The following is a 12,734-nucleotide window of genomic DNA, read 5'->3' as shown; positions in this document are numbered from 1 at the left end:
CCCAATATCCTGGGTTAAAAGTGAGTCGGGGTAGGGCCGGAGCGATAGCACAGCGGGTAGGGCGTTTGCCTTGCACTCGGCCAACTTGGGTTCGATCCCCGGCATCCCATATGGTCCCCCAAGCACCGCCAGGAGTAATTCCTGAGTGCAAAGCCAGGAGTAACCCCTGAGCATCGTTGGGTGTGACCCAAAAAGCAGAAACAAAAAACCAAAAAAAAAGTGAGTCGGGGTAATAGGCAATATCTCTCCTAACTCCAGAAAAGCTGACTTTCTCAGTCCCTCCGTTCTGAAATCTCATTGCCCTCTCTGGAAAGAAAACTCTAAGTTTCCAGGGTGAGACCCAAAATCGTCTCCACGTTTGGACTGGTCATGTGGAATAGTGGTTTCCCTAGAGCGGGACGCTTGTCTCCTTATGTCTTCTCCGTCCTGGGGCTGGAGGGACACGCTGAGGCTGAATGTGCCAGCATCTCCGGCCTCGCCTGCATTTTCCTCTGACCTTCCCGTGTTGCATCTTGCCATCAGAATCTTTGATTCAGTGACCAGTGGATGTGAGACTGGGACTGAGAAACCACCAGGGTTTTCTCTTTGGGATTTATGCTTCACTTCTCAGTCCTGTCCCAGTTTCATCAGAGAACTTGGCTCTAAAGGCCCCTCCCCCGGAGGACTCTCATAAATAAAGGTGATGATTGATGGCATAAGATTTGGAAATTTGGAGAAATTTGGCTTTTAGGGTACTTACCTGTCCTTGTTTGACTGTGTTTGAGGGACACAGGGCTTCCAGGACTCAGATCAGAAAAGCTGTTATCAAGCCCAACTGAGCTGCTTACTCTAGTGGAAATACATCTTCAGGCTTTCAAAGCTCATATATGTAGCACTGTCGCACTGTAGCACTGTAGTCCCATTGTTTATCGATTTGCTCGAGCGGGCACCAGTAACGTCTCCATTGTGAGACTTGTTGTTATTGTTTTTGGCATATTGAATACGCCACAGGTAGCTTGCCAGGCTCTGCCATGGGGGCGGGATACTCTCGGCTGCTTGCCGGGCTCTCCGAGAGGGACGGAGGAATCAAACCCGGGTCCGCAGCGTGCAAGGCAAATGCCCTACCCACATTGCTATTGCTCCGGTTCAAAGCTCATATATAAAGCTCATATATGAATTTAACTCCCATTGTGTGTGCAAGTTTGCATATGTGGCCAGTCCTGTCTGCATCTTATATCCCTCATAGGCAGAAGGGGTTTCTGAATGCCAAGTTGGGTATTCCATTTCAACATTACCTTTCCTAATATAGCATATGCCAAATTGATTCTTTTAAAATATCTTTGTGATACTTTAAATTCATTTTGTTTTCTTGATACAACAGAATATCAAATAATAGTGTGAGAAGGAGGCACAACATAGGAATAATTAAGGCACATTTTTGGGGGGCGAAAAATTCTCTGACTCTCCTTTTATTCTCGCCTTTCCATCCTAGTGTAAGCAGCACTAGGCTGGGACACTTGGTTAAGGGAGAGTGCACTGTCCGTGGGGGAATGTAGTCTCTTCTTGGAATATACCAAGAGATACACTTGCAGGGGTAGACAGGAGCCATAGACTCATGAAATGGGTGGAGGGCACTCGAGGGAAACCGGTTACTAATGGAGCATGTGACTCTTCAGCTCCCATATATTGTGACACTAGAATCAGAGCTTAACAGTGTTTTAACTGAAGCCACTATTTTTAAATATGAATGTTGATTTGAAGGTGTTGGGATCAAATTTGACACTTTCACAGAACAGAGTGTGAGCCAGTCAAAGCATTCCAGAGACCTTTAGTCTTCTCCCTGAGTTGCTTTGCTGGCTAACAGGTGAGTGCAACTAGATGTCCTAAGCTGACAGCCAAGGAAAGTTTATTCTACCCATAAACAGGGAACCCAAGTAAGCCAGTGATGGCAGAGGTTGAAGTTGTGGGGCAAAAAGACATGAAATTGCAAAATTTTGAGTTTTGATATCTCATAAATCTAACCACTCAAGACTAAACCTGTGGGGAAGCAAGATTATAAAGATGGAACCTGCTAACAAAGCTTCATGAAATGCTTGCAAGCATTAGCTGACAGATTTCAAAATAGTTTGAATATTAGTCATCAAGAATATGTCTGCCAAAAAAGGGTAGTGTGGTAAAAGAACATCTGCAGCCCACATCCAAACCCCGTGCTGAGTTAAACCCAGAGAGGAAATTAGCTTCTGAAGTTGCTGAAGGTGAAGAAGCTGAAACAGCAGAGATTTCTCCAAAATGCTTGCTAGACTCTCTGTGGGTGAAGCTGTTTGTTGTTGAAAAACTGGTTAGTTCTCAGTATATTATATCTCTGATCTCCAGCTTTGGGTGCCAAGAGTTTTGGAGGATATATTTGGATTCATCCTACCCAATGAATCACGCTGTACAAGTTTACTAATTCTGTCAAGCATGGGGGTGCTGGATTAACACTCCGAGTTCAAATTATATCACGGGATGATTTAAAAAAAAAACTTGTTTAATCCTGGTGTACATCTAACTATATTCCACGATGGATGGACTGCAAATCTTAATGATTGGAAAGAAGGCAGTCGATTCCAAGACTGTTCTGCCTTGGCTTTTTTCAGTTAGTATAAAAATATGTACCCTAACAGCAACAACCTGCCCACCTAGAGGTGATCTGCAGGGTCCTCCCTACTGACATCCATCCGTGCCCAGGGACCCTGCAGCCCCCCTTCTCGGTGGCCAAGTTGTCTGCAGAGCATCACCTAGTTTGCCCCAAGGACAAAAGGGTGTTGTGCTTTGCAGAGAGTTTATATATAATTCTAGTGAGTCCTGAGCGTCTACGCCTGAAACAAAAGCTCAGAACTGTTCAGAGAGACACCCACAGGTGTGACGTGGCCGAGGTTCCTTCCGTCAGGGAAATGCATTGAGTTTCTTTCCTTTGATTGGTGTATGTGGTGGTGGGGGGGCCAGGGGGTGGTGTGCACCCCGAAGTGTTTAGGGGCTATTCCTGGCTCGGTGCTCAGGAGTGATTCAGGCAGTGCCCAGCAGTACATACCTGGTGCTGGTGACTGCACCCCGGCTGGCTGCATGCAAGACAAGCACACTAACCCACGTGTCATCTCTCTGGCCCCCCATTTTTTTTAACCAATATTTTCAAACACCATAGCTGTACAGATGGGAACAGACTTTTTTTTTTGTCTTTCATTTTCCTTTGTTAAAAAAAAATACCAGACAGCAATTGATTTAGAGTTTAAAAGCTGCACTTATAACTATATAAAGTAAAATTGAGAGTCATCTACTAAATTCTTTCTTGCTTTTCAACCTAATAAGAAAAAAATCACTGTGAAATCATGTTAGGTCTATTCGCTTAGTTAGTTTATGCAAGCTATCCATTTTCATCACACCGGCAGGCTTTAGCGGAGAGGAAAGACTTCACATGTGCATGAGGTAATAATTGGGAACTCGCTTTGTGGACTTAGAAAATACGCCGGTGGATGCAAGGTGATCGGTCTCATTATTAACCTTCGACTCACCGGCTGCGCAGCGTCAGGAGTCCTTCGGAGTGATCGATCAGGACTCCAGATCTCAGAAGGACCCACTTGCAGGTTCGCTCAGCAATTGCGTGGCGTGAATCACTTATTGACAGCCCGGGTCCCCGCTGCAGCCGCGCTCTGAAATGAGACGGGGCTGCTTTAAGAGAGAAACAGGAAGTTGTAACTAGAAGCCGTCTGAATACTAAGCCCAGGCAGGAGGCTCACGAAGTAGCAAGTTAAGTGGCAGCTTTTCCCCGAGGTTCCCAGGCAGCCGGAGTATCCCGGGCAGCTTGCGGACCCGGAGCCCAGGCGAGGGATGGAGAGGCAGCAGAGGCTCCCCTCCCAGGAGGATGCGTATCCGTTTCAGCACCAAGGGGCGGTGGAGCTGCTGGTCTTTAATTTTCTGCTCATCCTCACCATCCTGACCATCTGGCTGTTTAAAAACCATCGTTTTCGCTTCTTGCACGAAACGGGAGGAGCGATGGTGTACGGTGAGTGCAGAGATGGTCGCACGGGTGCGAGACTTGTTGCTCGGGCAGTCATTCGAGAGGTGTGCTCAGGTGGCAGAGTCCTGACACTGGAGGAAACGTGCTGATTGGAATGTCATGAGCTCGGGGAGAGGGTCTGAAGGCTCGAGCTGCCGAAATCTGCCTTGTCACAGGAGTGAATGTCACAGTCACGTTCCCAGGGCGGCACATAATGTGCGTCTGTTGACAGCTAGGAGGAGGCCATTGTCATGTGGGCAGGGGACCAGGAGGGCTGTTTGTTTTCATAAGGCTCTCATTTAGGAAGTCACAGAGCACAGCCTTCTTTCACGGCAGGGCTGGGGAGCATTCGAAAGTTCTAGAAATAACATCGCTTCAAACTGCTTGGAACAAAACCGCTTATGTCCACTAGTTTGGAGAAGAAAACTTGCAGAAGTAGGCTCCGCCCATTTTTATTGGAGTAGTCGTGTCCAAATTCGTTTTAGTTCTATGAACCATGCTTTCCTTTTGCAAACAAGGATATCTTCCTTACCGAGCTCTTCCTCAACCTGATTTCAGGCTTCCTAATTCATAATTCTCGGCATTATTCATTGCTAATATTAACTTGTCCAGACCTGCATCTGCACATATATGGTCAGGATGTAGAAAAACCACTTGTTTAACGTCTCCAAGTTCCGACGTGTTGCTTTCTCCGTGTGTGATTTATCATATCTTTCCTTTTAGAAAACCTAGTCAAATGTGACAGAGATGATCCAGCCTGAACTCTCCTTTCTTAATGTAAAATGCAAAAAAACAGCCTTGGAAACTGCTGTTCTTGACGAGTGGTTCGTTTTACCCCCTCATTTCTCAAGCCTGCAGTGCAGATGCACAAGGAATGCCAGCAACACCCTCGAGCACCCCTGTCATTCTTAGCCAAGAGTAGCCTCCCCTGGACGGGTCCCCTCAACTTGGAGTCCTGACACCTTCATCCTGAGTTCCAGGGAACAGGACGAACCCGGGTCCCGTGTGAGAGGCGTCCTCTCTCCCGGGCTGGCCCTGTGCCGTCATGATCGGAGACCACGGATCACCCTCTGGGGGAGCCAGACCCTCTGTGGGACTCATGGAGCCAGGCTGACCCTGTCCTTTCCCTCAGGAGGCTGACGGGCGGGACTCCAGAGCACAGACCTGATTCTCTCGAATGGAAGGGGGTAGCGCACACAGCACAGCTTTTATTCTTGGGGGGAACCTCATCTGGAGGTTGCAGAGAGACAGCCAGCCGGACAGAGAGGAGGAGGTGGGGGGAACTGTGAGCCCCCAACGCCAGCCACTGTGCCCCTCCATCCTCCACGTTCCAGGCTCCTTCTCTGGCCCTGTGGGGATTATAAATTATCAGGGGGGACGTGGGCTGCAATAGGAGAAGCCAGAAACAATGTGATTCTTGGCACTAAATTTAGGGACGACCAATGATTTAGCCAAACAACACATGGGAAAAAAAAAAGACAAACCTTTATCTGAGGGAAATATGCTCTCCTGCCCGGCTGTTGATCGAACTATGACTCATTTACTCATGTCAGCTTGTCTGAGATGGGGAGAGTGTTTTGTGAAACTTTCAATGCAGATGACACGTTAAAATCCACATGCCATATTCACAACACTTAAGTGTAATTGAAAAATTCCACATAACCTTTAATTTCCCAGAGCTCCTTGGAATAAAATTTTAAGGTGTGATTGAAGTAATAAAATATTAGTGCATTACCTACTAGCTGAGGGGGTGTTTCTCTACATTGCTATTCTTCAGGCAGTTTAGGCTTAATATTAAAATAAAGGGATTAAATTGGGTTGATTTCTGTCTTTCAGGTTTTTTTTTTAATGCAAAAGTTTTGAAAAGCAAGTTCTGAAATAGGGCAGTGTAAAAGGAATATAAGAGCATGTATATACATGGATAGCTATTTGGTTATTAGAATTTTAAGTAGCCTTGAATCATTTTGAACTCTATAAATTTATGGAAAAAAGTCTTTTATTTTCGTGATACTAAAGTTTGTATCTATATACAATTATCGTGGTTTGAATTTAAGGGGATTTTGGTGTTATTATCTTTAGCCCTCCATTATACAAGGGAAAAATGATTATCAGAAAAGGAGCTATTATTTTTTTCTTTTTCCACATCAGATGGCTAATATGCCAAATGTGTAGCAAGATTTAAGGGAGGCACATGTCACACAAATGCGTGAACACCCAATCATCATGCTTATCAAACGGAAAAGGATCCAAAAGGAGCACTTCTAAACTGAGTAACCACTCCAGTAGGAATCACGTGTCTATTAAGGCTTATGTCCAGCTTAACTGACTTTTCACTGATAATCTCTGAAAATAGTCCATATGGATGGATGGCAATAAGCATCTCTGATATTTCTTCTTCAGAGAGATCTAAATGTCTGTCACTCCTGAAATGTTTACTGGGTGCTATCTCTCTGTGTTAATAATGAGGTAGTCTGAAGCTATACCAGAAGAGCAAGATTGTACCATCTAATAAACTTTTAAAGGACACACAGGAAGCAGATGTCGAATGAAAGAGCTGCTCGGTAGCTGTAAATGAACACAGAGTTCATAGATTAGGAAGGAGCCTTGACAATCTAAGCCCAACACCCATGTTTTGCTGATAAGGAAATGAAGACTTTGGAGGGGAAGGTCATGGAATAAATTTGCTGCTGAGTTGGAATTTAGCTTTGGTGCCTTTACTGAGATACCAAGGATATTTTGAAATAAGTAAATTCCTCAGGGCTCATTTTGAAAAGAGGACGTATCAGTGAGATCCAGAAACATCCTCAGATTGTTTGTACTCTCCAGACCAATCAGATAGGTTCTGTTTTCCAGGAAATGCCAACGTGCCATTTGACAATAAGATTTATATGAACCTCTTCATCATCACAGGGTGAAACACATGGTTCGTGCCCCAGTCTAACCTGTTCATCAGTGCGGACGGAATGGAATCTATGCATAGAAGTTCATTTTTATGTATTTGATTTAGGGGCCACACCAAGCTGTGTGGTTAGGGGTTACTCCTGTCTCTGTATGCAGGGGTCAGTGCTGGTGGGGCTCCAGGGACCAATTTTAGAGCTGGGGGATTCAAACCCAGGTCAGTCACATGCAAGGCAAGTGCCTGACCTGCTGTACTATTGCTTTGGCCCAAAGTTAAGCTTTTTAAGATTGCTTTGTTTTTAAAGAAGAGCATTTGAGTGTCAAGTGTACTCAGTTATCTCCAACCTATCGACAGATATGTTTTCTGTGAGATATCTTTCAAGACTCATGGTGCTGGGAATCACTGGATCACTGTCATCCTGTTGCTCATCGATTTGCTCGAGTGGCCACTAGTAACGTCTCCATTCTGCTTTTGGCATATCGAATACGCCACGGGGAGCTTGCCAGGCTCTGCCCTGTGGGTGAGATTCTCTCGGTAGGTGGCCAGGCTCTCCGAGAGGGATGGAGGAATCGAACCTGGGTCGGCCACGTGCAAGGCAAATGCCCTACCACTGTGCTATCACTCGGGGCTGGGAATAGTGCTTATCAATGAACGTGGTTCATGGTTTCCTGACTTGAGTTGACAGTTGCCCTTGCTCTCATCCTCTGTTTGTAGAAGTCATTTGCCTTTTTTTTTTTAAATGAAGACCTACTTCTTTCTCCCCTCAAGCACCAAATTTTGTGTTTCATTTTAACCTAATCTTTTACCTGTCTGCTGGTACCCTAAACATGTATGTGTCAAATGTCATTGAAGACACAATCAATATTGATGCCTCTAGTCAGTATTTCTGAGAATACATTTAAAAACTCTAGGGAACAGGGACTTGAGAAATGAACATTCAAAGTAAACAAGAGGAAGAGGGTCCATTGAGCTTTTAAATAATTTTAATAGATCTTGTTAGTAAAATATCCCCCAATTTTAACTTTTTAGTTCATCCTGAGAAATAATCTCCAAGTTGTCTCCAAAATAATTTCCAAATAAATCCCATGCCAATGGGTGTAAACTCCCAAAACCTTATATATTGTATTCAGCTTGGCTCTGTGTTCATGGAAGATATTTATGATAATCTAGATGCAGTCTGAGGAACAGTTTTCCTCTGGGTATTGATACTTTCAAGCGAGTCATAACATTCATTTTTGCCTCACCAGGTACAGTAATGGGTAATCACATCTCATGACACTCTACAGCTCTCGTTATTTCAGACTTGAAGGATTAGAATCCATAACCGGTTTAATACATAAAGTATGGTGATACTCATTTAAATTAGCCTAAAAGCTTAAATGACTATTATCGGTCAAATATTGATTGACAGAGGCACTTAGCGCTGTTCACTTAGGGCCCTGCATCCCTTGCTCATTGTTCTTAAAAGGAAAATTGCTCCTAGTTCCCTGAGAGCGTGAAGAATTCCATTACACATCACTGGGGCCTCTTTTCAAGGAGCCTCCCTAATGCCATGCACTTGTGGCTAGGGACCTGAGCTTAAGGACAACGCAGACTGCATCCCTTAGGGTCATGCCTTGGGTGGGCCGGTGTTAGCCTGAAAGACAGTCTCTGAACCATATGGGGAATTTTGCCCACTGCTTAAGAGGTAGAAGCAAAGTTCAGGCTCCGGAGCTGAGAGTGTGTGTTCATTAAACCGTGTCCCATTAACTATTAAACTATTCCTTCTGCTCTGGAGTGTGTGAGCCAGATTCAGAGAGTTAATTTAGTTCACTCGGTCACTGCATTTTTTTCAAGACTGAAATGAGCTGTACCGTGGGTGAACCCCCATCATTGAGCGTCTTTCTTGTTAAGCGTAAGGCATTAGATTGATCCTGGCAGGGCTTAAAATTGGGTGGTGGGGTGTGGTGCGATTCCATCCCCTTGCTCCAGCCCAGCCATGCCACCAGCACCAGCCTGTGGGCAGGATTTGTGCCCTCCTCGTTCCCCAGGCCCTCCTCACCAGGCTCTTCACTGACTCAGATGCAGAGAGCTTTACGAAGGGAGCCCTGGGAGGATCCTCTTGTGGAATTGGGTTTTTGCTTAATTTGGGGAGTCCCAAGGGGTGCTCTGCTCAGGCGCCCTGTGGTCCACATGGGTGATGCTTGAACAGCCAGGACAGTGCTTTAGGACAGGAGCCTGAGGACACAGTGCTGCTCGGGCTGTAATGTGGTGCTGGAGGCCACCAGGGCTGTATCCAGTCAGAGAATCACGTGGTGCCAGAGATGGACCAGGCCACAGTGCACCTTTATCACTGTTCTAGCTCCCGGTCAAGGGTTTTGTGGTTTTGAATCTGATAGTGTGGGGGTGTGTGCACTTGGAGGTGGGAGGGCAGGAACATCGAGGGGTTGGGCAGTGCCCGCAGTGGCTCACCCACCTGCTATTACTCTGTGCTCATGAGTAAATCCTGCTGGCGCTCAGGGGGCCGGATGTAGTGCTGGAGATTGGAGCCAGGGTTGGTGGGATGCAGGCAAATGCCTTGACCCCTGCACTATCCCTCTCAAACTTTCTCAAATTAATTTTTGCATTAAAATTAATTTGTTAATATCAAGGCACCACGACTTGCATAGTTTTTCATATTGGAATTTCAGGTGTGTAGTTTTCTAACACAAACCCCACCAACTGATGTTGGCTTCCCTCCGCCGGTGTCCGTAAGTTCCCTCCCATCCTCTGGCCTGTTTCCTGGACAACGGTAGTTCTAAGTTTGGTTGTTGTAGTTTGGCTCTCTCGCTCGCATCATCACAGGTTTAGTAGAGTTACTGCTATTAGTTCCGATCTGTTCTGGGCCAGATGATGGTGCCTTGGAGCTCTGCAGAAGGAATATGGGTAGCGAGCTCTCTCACACTGTCCATTAGAGCTAATCTCTTCCACACCCGCGACAAATAGGCACCGTGTTCAGAAAATGTACTCTCGGCTCCAGGCTGCACAGAATAATAGGACAGAATGCCATTTTGGCCTTAGTGCTCTCAAATTTGGGTCATGGTTGTCTTCTCATAACTGTCCTCTGAAGTTACGAGTGGGGGGGGGTGTGGGGGAGGACACATAGATCGTTCAGTTTTTTCTTTTACCTGGGGGGATGCTCTGTTGTCCGTAGCTAAAGCCCATCATGGGAGGAATCTTGCGAAAGTCTGTAGCTGGTTGAATTATCCCAGAGAAAGTTATGGGGTGACCCAGAAGCAGGTTGCCCTAGCCTCAGGGAAGCAGGGAGCAAGTTGACAGTCACAGGATTGAAGTAGCGGGAGCTGTCAGAAAGGTTTGTGGGTGTACACAAAACTGGCACTAGCTTGAGAGGAAACTGAGACTATTCCTGTCATTTTTATCACTTGTTGGCTGAATTGCTTTGCATTTGTGGGTGGGGTGATATTTGCTCCATACCTGGCAATGCTCAGGGGTTACTCCTGGCTCTTCACTCAGGAATTACTCCTGGTGATAATTGGGGGACCACATGGGGATGCCGGGGATCAAACTGGCGTCAGCCGCATGTAAGGCCAGCCTTATGCCTGCTGTACTATCTCTCTAGCCCCTGGATTGCATTTTGGTGGAAATATCTAAAGGCAGAATCATTCCTGGTGCCTTTGGGCTCCCAGAGCTCGTTGGCATGAGCTGGAGGCAGGGCGGCTGCGCAGGACGTCCTGGCTGGACACACTCAGGGGACAGGGAATGTTGTTGTCACTAGCGCCTTTCGTGGTAACGTCCCAGCACCACTTCCAGCCGCAGCCCTGGAGAACTTGTTGGAAATGCAAATATAATTTTGTGATCACTTCCCAGAAACCCGGGATGGGCCCAGCAATCTGCATTTTAAGAAACGTTCCAGGGATTTCTGGTAATCACGCTGAAGCTTGTGATTGCTTCACTAGGAAGATGAAATTGCATGAGCGGTTCCTACTTCCGTCGTCTTTATTTATTTTGTCCCTAGGTTCTCTCTTCCTCTCTCTAGTAGCTGCCTGTGATGAAGAGGGGTTGAGGAGACAGTCTCCGTTCACTGGAGAATCCCTGTCTTCCTTTAGTTGCAATGCTACACAGTGTTTCCACTCCTGGTTTGGGAAGAAAATGAACTGTTTTGTGTCAATACTATAATGAAAAATCATCTTGGACTAGTCAGTGTGTGGCTGGGTAGATAACTCTTATCTCTTGGTGTCCTTCTGTAAACTTCCTCAGATGATGGCAAGGAAGGGTGTTAGCCGTGGGAGCTGGTGGCCAGCATGTTTCTACAGTGCTATGTTAGAAATCCCAAAAGTTTTGTGAACTATGTTGTGCCAACATGGTTGGGTGCATGTGTGTTGTAGAAAGGTGTGTGCATGTATGCATGTGTGTTGTAGAAAGGTGTGTGCGTGTTGTAGAAGGGTGTGTGCATGTGTGTTGTAGAAGAGTGTGTGCATATGTGCTGTAGAAGGGTGTGTGCATGTGTGCATGTGTATTGTAGAAGGGTGTGTGCATGTGTGCATGTGTGCTGTAGAAGGGTGTGTGCATGTGTATTGTAGAAGGGTGTGTGCATGTGTGCATGTGTGCTGTAGAAGGATGTGTGCATGTGTGCATGTGTGTTGTAGAAGGGTGTGTGCATGTGTGCATGTGTGCTGTAGAAGGGTGTGTGCATGTGTGCATGTGTGTTGTAGAAGGGTGTGTGCATGTGTGCATGTGTGCTGTAGAAGAGTGTGTGCATGTGTGTTGTAGAAGGGTGTGTGCATGTATGCATGTGTGTTGTAGAAAGGTGTGTGTGTTGTAGAATGGTGTGTGCATGTGTGTTGTAGAAGGGTGTATGCATGTGTGTTGTAGAAGGGTGTGTGCATGTGTGCTTGTGTGTTGTAGAAGAGTGTGTGCATATGTGCTGTAGAAGGGCGTGTGCATGTGTGTTGTAGAAGGGTGTGTGCATGTGTGCATGTGTGTTGTAGAAGGGTGTGTGCATGTGTGTTGTAGAAGCATGTGTATATGTGAGTATGTGCTTGTTGCATTAACATGTGTCTGTGCATGGCAGTGTGTGCACGTGTGCCGTATGAGTGTGTCTCCGTGTTTACATGCCTGCTTATGTACTTTGAGTGTGTAACTGCACACTTGTGTGCATACCGATGTTTCCTGAGTGTGCGTGTTTGTGTGCAGGAAAGGGTGGAGGTGGAGATAGTTGGGTCTTCACTGCCGTTTTCCCCTTGGCCTCTCCATGGAGAAGATTAAGCGGCCCCCGAGACAGGCTGGCTCTGTGGTGCGTATTCCCCCTTGGAGTGGCCTGGACACTCTCGCTGACCTGGTGTGAACCCGCTGTGGGATTCTCTTCTTCTCCCCAGCCCATGGTGAGCCGGCACTTAACAATAACCGTGTCCCTTTCCGACACCCACACTTCCCTTTCAGCCTTTGAATTTAGAAGGTTGGTGGGAGGGCAGAGAAAGAACAAAGCCCTAAATAACCAGAAGTCACTGGATATTTTTACTTTCGGTTCTCCCTTACCCAGACTCATCTCGGGCTGAAAACCTCAGCTTTTAGGAGAGAAGATAAATGGAGGAAGATGCATTTTGCATTTGAAAATCACACCCATCTGACCTCTCTGTTAGTGTTGTGATGAGATGGGGGAGGGGGATGCATATCAGGCAAAATATTAGGATTTGGAGCAGTGACAGTTCAGGACAGTGAAAGGGCAACCTCTGCTCTCGCTTTCTAGAATATTCTTCACACCATTTCCTCTTTCATTCCATATTTGGATTTTTATTTGATATTTCTATTGGCCCCAACCATGGTGTTCAGGACTTACTCCTGGTT

The 12,734-nt window shown here is 46.2% G+C and overlaps 1 protein-coding gene and 1 non-coding gene across 2 annotated transcripts in view; one reads left to right on the top strand and one right to left on the bottom strand.

Moving 5' to 3' along the window:
- The first annotated feature begins 3,571 nt into the window (after window positions 1–3,571).
- The window catches only part of SLC9A9 (solute carrier family 9 member A9), a 517,302-nt gene continuing 508,139 nt past the window's right edge, over window positions 3,572–12,734 (top strand). The window contains exon 1 of the mRNA XM_055129734.1: window positions 3,572–4,018. Within this exon, the coding sequence (XP_054985709.1) occupies window positions 3,844–4,018 (175 nt within the window). The 5' untranslated portion in view covers window positions 3,572–3,843. The remainder of the gene's footprint in view (window positions 4,019–12,734) is intronic.
- LOC129403110 (small nucleolar RNA U13) lies at window positions 6,155–6,258 on the bottom strand. The gene has a single exon (XR_008629083.1). It is a non-coding gene; the product is annotated as a small nucleolar RNA U13 (small nucleolar RNA).

The sequence above is a fragment of the Sorex araneus genome, chromosome 2 (genome assembly GCF_027595985.1).
Source record: "Sorex araneus isolate mSorAra2 chromosome 2, mSorAra2.pri, whole genome shotgun sequence".
Taxonomy (NCBI): Eukaryota; Metazoa; Chordata; class Mammalia; order Eulipotyphla; family Soricidae; genus Sorex; species Sorex araneus.
The sequence above is the reverse complement of the archived record's forward strand: the minus strand, read 5'-3'. Positions and strand labels throughout refer to the sequence as shown.